At 40.1% G+C, this 13,816-nt stretch overlaps 1 protein-coding gene across 1 annotated transcript; it reads right to left on the bottom strand.

The window, feature by feature from the left end:
* Positions 1-2,222: 2,222 nt before the first annotated feature.
* Positions 2,223-13,182, bottom strand: TXNDC17 (thioredoxin domain containing 17). The gene is made up of 4 exons (XM_075196784.1): positions 12,930-13,182; positions 9,814-9,895; positions 7,747-7,822; positions 2,223-4,164 (listed from the first exon to the last, which is right to left on the bottom strand). The coding sequence occupies exons 1-4, from the start codon at positions 13,069-13,071 to the stop codon at positions 4,096-4,098; spliced, it is 369 nt and encodes a 122-aa protein (XP_075052885.1). The 5' UTR covers positions 13,072-13,182; the 3' UTR covers positions 2,223-4,095.
* Between the last annotated feature and the right edge of the window lie 634 nt (positions 13,183-13,816).

The raw sequence follows: 13,816 nt of genomic DNA, 5'->3' as shown, positions 1-13,816 counted from the left end.
AAATTAGTCCATCCTGACGTTATTTTTGGTGCACGTTACCAAAAAAAAAAAAAAAAAAAAAGCAGAGGGTGAATAATTGCTACCATTCCCTAAATAATAAAAATAAAAATTCAGCCACAATATTAAAACCACTAACAGGTGAAGTGAATAACATTCTCATTTAATGGCACCTGTCAAGAGGTGGGATATATAAAGAACTGGTAATTGCTCAAATCAATTTATAGGCTATAACAGGTGCATGAAAGGGTGGGGTTATTCTAAAAGGAAAAAACAGAGACAAATTCCCCCAGCACACTGCTATAGCCAGCAACAGATCTGCTATTTCTGCTGTAGATAAAAATGCAAAAGTCTCAGTTGCACACATTTGCAAATGTATGTTGAAGCCATCCACCACTCCACGGTGCTTTTGCTAATAGGGTGGTCCTACTCTAAACAATGAGAGTCCCATATATTTGGGCCATACATATGTGTTTTTAAATTGAGAGCTAACTTACCAAAGAGGTACCACAGAGACCTCCAAATAGCAATCCAATGTCAGTACTCTCCCTCAGCTACTGACACCAACATGCCTCTCAGACAAATAAAGAACTGGTAGTTGCTCAAATCAATTTATAGGCTATAACAGGTGCATGAAAGGGTGGGGTTATCCTAAAAGGAAAAAACAGAGGTGGGATATATTAGGCATCAAGTGAACAAACCGTTCCTTCCTAAAGTTGATGTATTTGGAAGCAGGAAAAATGGGCGTGTAAGGATTTGAGCAAATTTGACAAGGGCCAAATTGTAAGGGCTAGATGATTTGGTCAGAGCATCTCCAAAATGGTAGGTCTTCTAGGGTGTTCCCAGTATGCAGTGGTTAGTACCTAACAAAAGCGATCTAAGGAAGGGTGAACAGACGACAGGATCATGGGCGTCCCAGGCTATTGATGTGTGTGGAGAGCAAATGCTAGGGCCAGGGTTTCCCAAACCCTGTCCTCAGGGCTCCCTAACAGTGCAGGTTTTCTGGATCACATGTGACATAATTAGGACCACCTGTGGATCTGTTACAATGTGTCGGTCAGTAATGAATACACCTGTGCTCCAGCAAGGAGATATGGAAAACCTGCACTGTTAGGGAGCCCTGAGGACTGGGTTTGGGAAACCCTAGGCTAGGCCATCTGGTCCAATCCCACTGTACTGTAGCACAAATTGCTGAAAAAGTTAATGCTGGCTATGACAGGTGTCAGAACAGACAGTGCATTGTAGCTTGCTGTGTAGCTGCAGATCAGTCGGTGCCCATGCTGACTCCTTCCCACAGCTGAAATCGCCTACAATGGGAATGTGAGTGCCAGAACTGGACCATGGAGTAATGGAAGGTGGCCTGGTTTTATGAGTCACAATTTTTTTTTTTTTCATATCACGTGGACAGCTGGGTGCATGTGTATATTGTTAACCTGGGGACGAGATGGCACCAGAATGCACTATGGGAAGAAGTCAAGCCATTAAAAATGTGCACTGCTTCCCACAGTAACCCGAACTAACTGAAAATCCTGCCCTTTTTATTATCTTGCAAAGGGGGATGCTTGCTAAAATAAAACAAAATACAAATGAACACACTTAGATTTCTACAATATGAAACCAACTAATTAACAGTGTTACAGTCACAGCAAACACAAATGAGCCCTGTGCGCCCCTCCCCCAAAAGAAAAGAAAAAGTCCAAAAACCCAACTGGATAGAGTGGTCCCAGTCAGATGATTGGTTTACATGCGCTCTCTGTAGTCAGAGTCTATCTTTAGCATGCTTCACTACTGCAATTATAAAGGGCTTGTATGGCTACCGAAATGATTCACATTCAAGGGTCAAGGGAAGCTGTATTACATAAGGGATGTGCAAATATAAAATCTTAACAGCAGCACCTATTGGTAATACGTGGGATGACAGAATAATTTATATTTAACAGTCATTATACCAGTGATTGGCAGTGTACAAACAACTGCCTAATATGTGGCAAACCTCCGATTCCAATTATCACAATTGGAAAATGCTAAATAAATATGTTACACAGTAAAAAGGGAAGGGGAGTCCGCGCTCCCTTAAAATATGGTATGGTGCACAGATTGCTGCCTTGGGGGGAGGGACAAAGAACAAAAGGGAAGTTCCAACCATTGAAAGATAGTATAGATAGAAAATGATTCCCTTAGCGCAGTGGTAAACAGTGACATATATTCAGGGTATGAAACAATAATTCAAAATAAACAATTTTATTGGTAGTACATAATGGATGATGCTTCAAAAGGCTAGTACCTCAACATCAGTAATAAACTTTCACAAGTGCGAATAATGCGGACACAGAGAACAAATAAGTGCAATAAATAATCCAAAGCCTTGATATAAGATGTCACAGACCTCTGGCAATGGTGAATATAAGACAAGATCAGTCTGATGTGGTAGTGCAGCAGAGTACAGAAGGTAAATCCAAGTATTGTTAGCTAGTACTAGTCCATAATACCTCAGACTCTGAGTGTAAATAAAGTACGGATGTGAAACCCATGATCACATATAGTAGAAATGCAAATTCCACCAGTGAAATCTGTAAATGAGTTCTCATTGTCGCTTTAATTCCTCTATCAGTTCCCATAAAAGCAGGTGAGGTCGATTTCAGAGGAGCAGTGTCAGGAGCCAGACAAGTTACCCCATGTAGGGTTAGGGTGGTTCCTCCTTCTTAAGTCCCTACTGCATCTAACACCGTAACGATGAGATTCCGTGTTGGTAGTCAAGAAAACAGAGTGGTCGCAGCCACGACTTCATCCAGACTGCGCATGCGGCTGTAGATGTATTTCCCCTTCGTAATGCTCAGATGAGGAGCACAGTGGAGAATAAGAGCATAAAGTGGCAAGTAAAAGTGTGGACCGTCGCATTTCGCCTACAGGCTTCCTCAGGGATATATATGGCCTGTGACAATAATGAAAAGTTCATAAAGGCGCCCTTTTCCCATTACACAGTGTACTCGTGTTATCAATTTCATTGTAAGGGCCATTTCGTGCTCCAAGTAATTCCTGCTAAATTATCGCACGGGCAGCATGGTGCACAGTGGTTAGTATTGCTGTCTCAAAGCTGGGGCGATGGGTTCAGTTCCAACTAATGGTTTTGGATGAAACTGACTCTAGTATGTTTGTGTGGTAAATAATGTAGAGATTGTAAGCTCCACTGGGGCAGGGGCTGATGGGAGTGAGTGAACATACTCTGACAAGCATTGAAAAATATGTTTGCGCTATATAAATAAAAGGATAATAAATAAATGATCGGTTACTTCAACATTTGTGATTCACAGAGGTTTCCACAAAATAGAATTCTTAGTCCGCACTCATAAAACAGACACATTTCATGTGCAAATATTAGCTTTATTAAAGATAGTTCTTTAAAGCTAGGATGAACATTTACCCGCCTTTACCTAGTGTATAAAATTCCACCCATGTATTTTTCATCCCCCCCCTCCCAGACAAGCTGAAGATAATTAAGTTAATTAAACATGCATAGAACCGAGAAAGTTAGGCCTTATCCATCACATGATGAAAATATGGTCGTCGCAGTCGTTGGAACAATAACTTGCAAGAAGTTATATTTGTATTGATGTATTCTCAGACTCAATGGTGGAGCTACCAACGCTACTGGGCCAGGCAATGCCAGGTCACCCTAGTGAGACCTCTACTCTTCTGATCATGTGCAGTGAAGCCCAAAACTCTCCACCCATTCGGGGGCAGACGGGTGTATTGGAATCTCCAGACACCTCCCCCAACTTTTGCTATGGGGCAGTGCTACCCCCTTAATCAGGTTATATTCATGACAATTTGTTTTACTCCACAAATCCTGGACCATTTTGTAGTGGTGGTGAATGGACCTAGAGCTTATAAAATATATAATAAGAAAAATACTTTTGGTAGAAGAGAAAGGGAGAGATTCATTCAATGCCTAAAATGTGAGCTGTTGTAGAAAATTGCTGTAGTTGATCCAGAACAGTTTTTGCTGAACACACCTTTCTTTTCCCACCACCAGTCCAGCAAATCGTTTGCTAATCATCCATATATAGATTGTGTGCACACAACAGGCACTTTTCAGGTTTAATCTTCTGAAAACAGCATGTGGATCAGGTCAGTTTTAAGGCATTCATCTTCTGTCAGCTTCTGTGGCTGAAAAATAAAAATGTGCTTTGAGACGACCTTATTTTTAATGTTACAACGGAATACAAGATAAACTGGGGTTTGCCAACAATAAATATTAGTATAATAGTAGAATGTAATAACAGGCGTTTCAGATATGTCATCACCCAAACTTATTTTGAACACAACATTTTCTACTGAATGAATGATACATATATGGTTTGCATCAACAAGTCATTTTCTGCAAATGCAGTCATTTTAGAGGGACGGATACACCCAAACAATACATATTTTAAAAATATATTCTTTGTACAGGATTGAATGAAACAGAACATGGGTACTCCCATCCTAGAAATAGTAACTAGAAGAAAACCGAACAATTCAAGACACTATTTCTTTTGCATCTCTGGCTGGGGTTTCATTTACACCCTCCCCCCAAATGTTATGTTTTCAGAAAACCAGGAATATTGGCTTAAAATCCAGGAAACTGTAAAACAAGATAAACACCCACATAAGACAATCTGCAGTTGACCCCAGTTGATTATTTTATTAAAGTTTGATCTGGCATGTAAATGGTTTGCACATGATGTACAGTCCATGGGAAAAGACACCTGCACAGTAAAATAAAAAGTAAACTTTAGGAAGAACAAAAAAAATACCAAAAATTTGCAAATGAAAATGTTAGCTGAGCAAATGGATCATGGGCTGCATTCAGTGATAGGCAACAGGGGCCCTCACAGCTTATCCCAGTTGACAGCTAGTGGTTAGCATTTCTCCCTCTGTACTGAGGGCATGAGTTCGATGCCTGACCAAGGCCTTATCTCTGTGGTATTTGGATGTTCTCCCCATGTTTGTGTTAGGGGTGCTCCGGATTCCTCCCACATTCCAAAAACATACTAGTAGGTTAATCAGTTGCCGACAAAATTATCCATAGTCTGTGTGTGTATTTACACTGTAAGCTCCAATGGGGCAGGGACTGATATGAATGACAATATTCTCTGTCCAGTGCTGTGGATTTGGTGGCGCTATATAAATAAGTGATGATGCCACGTGTCAGCCTCAGCTCTTGTTCTTTGCTTTACACCACTGGGTAGATTTACTATGGAACCACCAATTCCTGGTGCTCTGAAGTAATTTTTTTAAAAAAGCACTTTTATTAAAGACAAAGCCCATCAGGTTTTGTCTTTAATAAAATTGCTGTTTGAAGAAAATTAAGTGCCGGGAATCGTTGGTTTCCTAAATATACCCCCACGTGTAAGCCACAGCTCTCCTTCAATAGTTTATTCAATTAGCAAACAGCTTTTAGTGTCAGAGCTGTATTAACAAGGTACCAACAGGACACAGTGCTGAAGGGGTGGAATAGATGGTATACATGGAGGTCAACAAAACCAGTAATGTGGCTGCTATGTCAAGATTGCCACGTATGGCAATTTCCACAGTCAGTCAATCTAATTTTCAATTTGATTGATTATCTCTGTTTTTGCGAGGTCAAAATAATGGAATTTGCCTAATCAAATGTTAGCAAACAGGCCCAAAACTCTGATTGGTCAACCAGACTGAATGGAGCTCATGCTCACAGTTTATCATACACCACAATGACATACGCCTATGTATAGCCAGCAATAATGTGGAGACAAGAAGTTTGCTGGCTAGGGGTAAGCCAAGGGGTAAATTTATCAAGCTACGGGCTTAAAAAGTGGCGATGTTGCATATAGCAACCAATCAGATTCTAGTTATCATTTATTTAGTACATTCTACAAAATGACAGCTAGAATCTGATTGGGTGCTATAGGCAACATCTCCACTTTTTAAAACCCGCAGCTTAATAAATTTAACAAGTGTCAGTGTATTGTTGTTCTGGGAAGCCAGTCAAGATGCAGATGACAGGGTGCATGTTTCTGTGCTAGATATAAAACAGCAATGAGTACTTTTACTTGGAATGCCTAAATACTAGTATATTAATATAGCATGTACCGTCATAGCCAAAAGTTTTGAGAATGACACAAATGTTATTTTTCACAAAATCTGCTGCCTCAGTTTTTATGATGACAATTTACATATACTCCAGAATGTCATGAAGAGTGATCAGATGAATTGTAATTAATTTCAAACTCCCTCTTTGCCATGACAATGAACTTTATCCCAAAAACAACATTTCCACTGCATTTCATCCCTGCTACAAAAGGACCAGCTGAGTGATTCTCTCGTTAACACAGGTGAGAGTATTGATGAGGACAATGCTGGAGATCACTCCGTCATGCAAATTGAGATAGAATAACAGACTGGAAGCTTTAAAAAGGAGGTTGGTGCTTGAAATCATTGTTCTTGATCTGTTAACCTGCAAGGGAACACGTGCAGTCATCATTGCTTTGCACAAAAAGGGCTTCACAGGAAAGGATATTGCTGCTAGTAAGACTGCACCTAAATCAACCATTTACCGGACCACCAAGAACTTCAAGGAGAGAGGTACAATAGTTGTGAAGAAGGCTTCAGGGTGCCCAGGAATGTCCAGCAAGTGCCAGAACCGTCTCCTAAAGTTAATTCAGCTGCGGGATCGGGGCACCACCAGTGCAGAGCTTGCTCGGGAATGGCAGCAGGCAGGTGTGAGTGCATCTGCACACACAGTGAGGCGAAGACTTCTGGAGGATGGCCTGGTGTCAAGAAGGCCAGCAAAGAATCCACTTCTCTCCAGGAAAAACATCAGGGACAGACTGATATTCTGCAAAAAGTACAGGGATTGGACTGCTGGAGACTGGAGTAAAGTCATTTTCTCTGATGAATCCCCTTTCAAATTGTTTGTGGCATCTGGAAAAATGCTTGTCTGGAGTAGGAAAGGTGAGCGCTACGATCAGTCCTGTGTCATGCCAACAGTAAAGCATTCTGAGACCATTCAAGTGTGGGGCTGCTTCTCAGCCAAGGGAGTTGACTCACAATTTTGCCTAAGAATACAGCCATGAATAAATAATGGCACAAAAACATCCTCCAAGAGCAATTTCTTCCAACCATCCAAGAACAGTTTGGTGACGAACAATGCCTTTTCCAGCATGATGGAGCATCTTGCCATAAGGCAAAAGTGATAAGTGGCTTAGGGATCAAAACATTGAAATTTTGGGTCCATGGCCAGGAAACTCCCCAGACCTTAATCCCATTGAGAACTTGTGGTCAATCCTCAAGAGGCGGGTGGACAAACAAAAACCCACAATTTCTGACAAACTCCAAGCACTGATTAGGCAAGACATGGTCATCAGCCACTATGTGGCACAGAAGATGATTGACAGCATGCCAGAGCAAATTGCAGAGGTCTTCAAAAAGAAGGGTCAAAACTGCAAATATTGACTCTACATAAACTTAATGTAATTGTCAACAAAAGCCTTTGACACTTATGAAATGCTTGTAATTTTATTTCAGTATACCATAGCAACATCTGACGAAAAGGTCTAAAAACACTGAAGCAGCAAACTTTGTGAAAAACAATACTTTTGGCCATGACTGTACAGGCGTAAAAATAATGTGCTGTTCCTAATACACTTATATTGGTCCTGTTCAGTGCGACTCCTGAACAGTACAGGATTAAGCATCAAGAGCAGGATTAAACATTGAGAACAGACTTACCGTTCCAACCTTAGCCAGAGTGGGAACACCAGTTAGTTTTAAATTTTGTCTAAATTCATTATTTGGGTCCTTCCATCTGCAAAGAATAAACAATGGAATTACCTATAAGATGCTACCAATGAACAATGGTCAGGAAATTGCAACTTGTAACCACAAAACTACATTAGTAGTTTCTAAAGTATCAATAGTTTAGAATAACTTAGAGGTAAAAATTATATGGCACTTTTTTTTTTTTTTTAATAGTTTTCATAAAGTTAAACCATTTCTCCAGAAATTACATGTCATTCTTGTGCAGTCTAGTACCAACATTTTGCAATGATAAGTAGCTTGGCTCTGTTTACAACCAACATACAGAAACAGTTAAAAGTTTTCAGAAATTCCTTAAGGATTCTTCCAAAGCAAAAAAAACACTGTATGTTACACTGAAGCTGTGTTCACAGCAGCTTGGATGGCTTTTAAATTAGGAGTCACTAAAACACCTAGTAAATTCGGTGATGGACCAGAAATAGAACAAGCTGCGTTACTGGTCCTTTAAATCACTATGGAAAAACATGGTGTGTGGATAGCAGGTTTACCCTTTTAATAGCCATTTAAGTGGTGAATGAAGCTGTAGTGGAATCTACAGTGATTACATATATGCCCACGTGTTAGAATCTTATAGGATCACAATCAATAATTCTGCTCCTGTACAGAAATCCTGTAATAAAAACCTGCTCTGTAGAAGTATCTGGGTTAATATGAAGTCCAGAAAAAACATTATTGTTGTATAAACAAGTACACACTAAAAACAACAATTTTACCACTCCATGAAAACTACATGGCCTATTTTATTTATGTTTATCTGGGTCTGCAAATATAAATAAAGATAAATCAATATATGTGCTTATCATTTGCTAGGAAAGGCCCATATACCTATTGCTCTGCAGCCTTTTTTATTTGAATATGTAATTACACTTCAGATACTCACATTTTTGAGTATAAAATATTAATTCTGGCATGAAATGGTTCGTGCATGATGCAGATCTAGTCAGACATTTTCAGGTTTTTTTGTTTTTTTTTACAAACTGGTCCAACATTGCAATGTGTGTGGTTGACATGTGATCATTCAAATTCAGACCTGACCAACCTGTCACTCTACAGGTGTGGTGAACTACATGTCCCAGCATGCTCTACCAGCTTTCAGCTTGGTATCTACTGGCAAAGCATGCTTGGGCTTGTAGTTTTACCACACCTGGAGAGCCAGAGGTTGGCCAGGCCTGTTCCAACTGGTCAAAACCTAAACTGACTTGAGCAGGAAGAATAAGCCCCCCTCGTCGGCATGCCAGGGAATATGAAGTGTCCCACTTTACAATTCAGTTGCTTAGCTTGATTACTTGACCACAGATTTTGGTTGGTTGGTGATCAGGACAAACAACCAGACCTGCACTTGGGCTTTCTCAGTAGGGTTGAGGATACAGTTTGACAATATAGAATAACGTGCCTGATGTCACTCATCCTGTTGGTGTGACATGACTTTCTAATATGGAAACTCCAGAACACATGTCAGTGTCTAATCTACTTATTATTACGATTCTATGCCAATCAACTGCAAGACTGCATGGTCATATTTCTAAGGGCACTCAGAAATGCATGGAAATTGAATACAATGTATATACTCTACAAAACGGTGAGTGGGAACAGTAGCTTTGTACAGGTTTGCAGATATGTTGCTTATCAATTGCAGCTAAATGACTCAATTGTCAAGGGGAACTTGGAAGGGAAATCAAAACATTGGATTAAAAGACCATTTTTCACTACTCAGTTGACGGTCTCCCTATTTATTCACCTGCAACAATGTGCTACAATCAAATAATTTAGACACATTTATACACTCACATGGTTTATTTTCAATTGCCCTAACAGTTCAATTCCTTTACCATGACAGATTCCAACCACTGTAGAATTCTTTAACAAGCAAAACATGCTTAATTCATATTGTGTTGGACTCCATGTTAAAAATGGTGGCTCCAGGGTTACCACCCACTCCTGAAAAAAAAACAAAAAACAAAAAGACAAAACAAAACTTACGCAGCTCTCTCTCCAACCAGACAGTATATAAAGACAGACCCTTTAGGAAGATGGGTTAGCTGCCCACGCACGATCGGCTCAGCTGAAAAAAAAAAAAAAAGTTATACATTTCGCTAAGAGGCATTTGACTATCTTCGTTCGACAACTTAAAGCCAGTTATAAAGTTCATGCTAGTATACATTGTGAAGCAATCATGAGCCGCTTATTGTATTCACCTGAAAAATTGTTCTATGTATGTAAAATAAAAAGAACACCTTTATGACATATTATAAAGCAACAAATAACATTTTGCCAACTAGATGGCATTAAGAAGCAGCCGGGTGGGGGTACTTGAAATACTTTGCAATAATAATGAAAAATGTTGGAGGTTATTGCCCACACCTAACAGAACTGCTGGTCAGCGGTCTAACACACACTGCAGGCTGTAGTGCTCACATAGTGCCAGTTTTAATAGGAGAAACATTGGTTTATTCTATTATAATAGGACTGTTGGGCTCCAAGAGCCAGGTGGCAAGTAAAACCAGCCGGGTGGAGCACCCGGGAAAAAGGTGCTGGGGAGAACACTGCATGTGTCCTGTCCTGTTTACATAGGTTCTGGTATAAGGACATGGTATATTATTGGAACATAAGCTGGTAAGGGGAGGCACTTGTGCTGGTCTAATTTTGGACACTAGCTGGGTACAGGTCATTTGGGATGCTCAATATATTTTGCATACTACTTTAATATCTTATCAATGTACATTATTATTTACTTTTATATAGTACCAACAGGTTAGACAGTGGTTACAGCTACAGTAGATAGTTTATTCATTCACATCAGTTCCTGGCCCAGTGGAGCTCACAATCTAAATGTGGAACCATACAGACACGTGCACACGAACATTAACCTACCAGTATGGTTTTGCACTGTAGGAAGAAACATGAGCACCTGCTGAAATCCCACACAGATATAACATACAAACTCCACACAGATACAGCCTCTGTCAGCATAGAACCTATGGCCCAGAACTGTGAGGCCGCAGTGTTAATCACTGTGCTGTCCCAGTACACTTTTTTTTTAACATACTAAATTGTTGTCTCCTAGCTTTTTGCATATATGGTCCTGGTTTGTGTCATAATACCAGGGGTGAACATTGGCTACTATACATGCTGAACAAGTGAAGTGTCTTTAGTGAATATTCCACACCAGTCATTATTATAATGACAAAATTACAGCAGTACTAAAGTGAAAAAAATGTAACTAATACAGACAACAATTTACAAAATTACAACATGCAAAATTACATAAGGAAATCGCTAGCAGAGAGGACTTGCTTTTGACAGCTTACATTCTAGAGGGGATGGACAGACACAGAGAGGGTAAAACCAAGGGGATGGGGGGCAGAGGTGGGGGAATTATTCCCTTGATTTCAGTACTGTTATTACATAAAAAAAGCTGGGTACACACTACAGATATTTTCAACCAATGTGTTATCTATAACTATTTTAACAACAACTGAAGAAAAAAAAGGTACAGTTCACTAAAGTCCTAGGGACATATTCAATTAAGAGAGCAGATCGCGGTTACAAGCAGCTGCACACTTCTCGGTAACGTAACATTGCGGATTTCCCTTCACACCCCATAGAGCTGTGAAGGAAAATCCACAATGTTGCGGTACCGTATTGGCACTTTATGTGCACAGCCACGAGTAGCCGCGATCTGCCGTCTTAATTGAATGTGCACCCTGGATCCCTTTCTATTTTACAGCTGGCTGGCAGTGGTCCAACACAGACAAAATACCTCACATACTCTCTAGCTGAAAATGTTAACATTACTTTCCTGGTTTATTATGACAATGCCAGTTCAGTATCCAATGCCTGCCACGCGCTGTGATATCACAACATGTGTGACCCCAAAAAACCCCATAAAGCCTGATAATAATCCAATCAAAATCGATCAGAACATTATCTAGCATGTTTGTAAATACAATTGGAATATGACCACAGATCGCTATTATCAGCCTGAGTGTATGCTTATCTTCCAAACGCAATAACAGACCCTCGTTATGCTGAACTGATCCAGAGGGTCAGCCAGATCTCATCCAGTTTGGCCTCTGCAGGTCTGGGCAAATTGGATATTGGTCTTGAAGTCAATGCAAGACCAGCTCAGTACTGCTGTTATCAGGGCCCGATTAAGGGTTGCGTCCGCCTTAGGCTATTGCGACCCCCTACCATCCCATACTTCCCCTAATATAGGCATTTAGGACTACTCTTGAATATGAATATTCAGGAGTATTCTCCAGCATTCACATTTAGACATTTATTGTGCAATCTCTCAGTTCTTGTTCTTCTCTCTTGCTTGTTCTTGCAGCTAGCTGCATGTCAGTGCAGCCCAGGCTCTTCTTACTCTGGTCACGTGACCAGAGTAATACGCGCCCGCAGCCACACTGACAGGCAGCTAGCAGCGATCAGACTGCCTTTCATGTGATAGTGACAGTCGGGACCGCTCCTTTAGACCAGGGGCAATCCTGATGATTCCACCCCAGCTAAATTTTAATAAAAAAAGTACATATTGGTGACGCTGCGGGGGTAATGACAGTACAGCAACCCATGAGTATGATAGTCACAAAAAATAAATACATTTCAGCAATTACATTCCACTAATGATTAAATGGATTTCCACTTGACTAGCTAAGGGAACTTTGATACATTCTCCAGGAACAAAGATAAGAAGTTAAATAAAGTTTATGGTTTACATGTTAGTTATATTATAAGAGAATTCAATAGACTAGAAAATTTATTGTGTAACCATGTTCTCGGATTTGTGGAAAGTAATATCAGCATGTACTAGAAACTTTCAGTAATTATAAATGAGCAAACCTTTAATTGTCATAAAAAAATTTGTCAAGACTTTTCACCTTTGTGATATCTCAATAATACAATATGGTTACAAGATCAAATACTTCAACCAAACAAAAATGCTTATGATTGAGTTTAGTAACATATTACTCCTCCCAAATAGTCTACTTTGTAAATACTTTACACAACTAATAAAGGGACTGCAATCTCAACAATTGAGTTTTCAGAATGACTAGTAGAAATAGTGTGTGATGCTTACTCATATCAGGGTACAGTACCTTTAACACAGTCTGGGCACCAACTCTCCCCCTTTTCATTCTTATCACCACAGAACAAAGCAAATATGATCTTCCCCTTGTGCTTAGCCACCTCCTTGCTGTACTCCTGGTACCCATACACCTTCACCTCAGTATAGTCCATGACAGCTGGTAACACTGTGCTGAAGCTGGTGAGAGTGGCTGATCTGCGCCTGCGGCACTGAAAGAAACGAGATGAGCTCTCAGCATGTGATCCAACACAGGGCAGACTGTGGGAAGTCACTTCCTTCCTGCATTTTTAAAGGGACAGTACAATAAACCAACCATTCCCGATCACTAGCATATACATTAACAGGCTACCATTAGAGAAATAATTTATTTTCCCATAGTAAGCAGTACAACCATTAATTGGAACTTTTCACCCTGAGTTTTCAACAGTTTATTACACCGACTGGATGATTTGAGTGTCGGATTATTGTCACACTGATTAAAATCACACGAGGTGGGTGTCTGATTCGTGAGATTTATTGAGTGATTCAATACTGAGAAGAATTATTTGCCTGGATTTTTACGGGACTGTTTTTCCTACACGCCAATGAAGCGTTGTCGGACTTCTTTAGTTAGGTATATGATTGTGCCGCCTTGGAAGCCATCTCTAGTTAGGTATATTATTGTGCCGCCTTGGAAGCCATCTTTAGTTGGGTATATGATTGTGCCGCCTTGGAAGCCATCTTTAGTTAGGTATATGATTGTGCCGCCGTGGAAGTAATCTTTAGTTAGGTATATTATTGTGCCGCCTTGGAAGCCATCTTTAGTTAGGTATATGATTGTGCCGCCTTGGAAGCCATCTTTAGTTAGGTATATGATTGTGCCGCCTTGGAAGCCATCTTTAGTTAGGTATATGATTG

The sequence above is a fragment of the Mixophyes fleayi genome, chromosome 2 (genome assembly GCF_038048845.1).
Source record: "Mixophyes fleayi isolate aMixFle1 chromosome 2, aMixFle1.hap1, whole genome shotgun sequence".
Taxonomy (NCBI): Eukaryota; Metazoa; Chordata; class Amphibia; order Anura; family Limnodynastidae; genus Mixophyes; species Mixophyes fleayi.
This window is presented reverse-complemented; position numbering and strand designations above follow the sequence as displayed.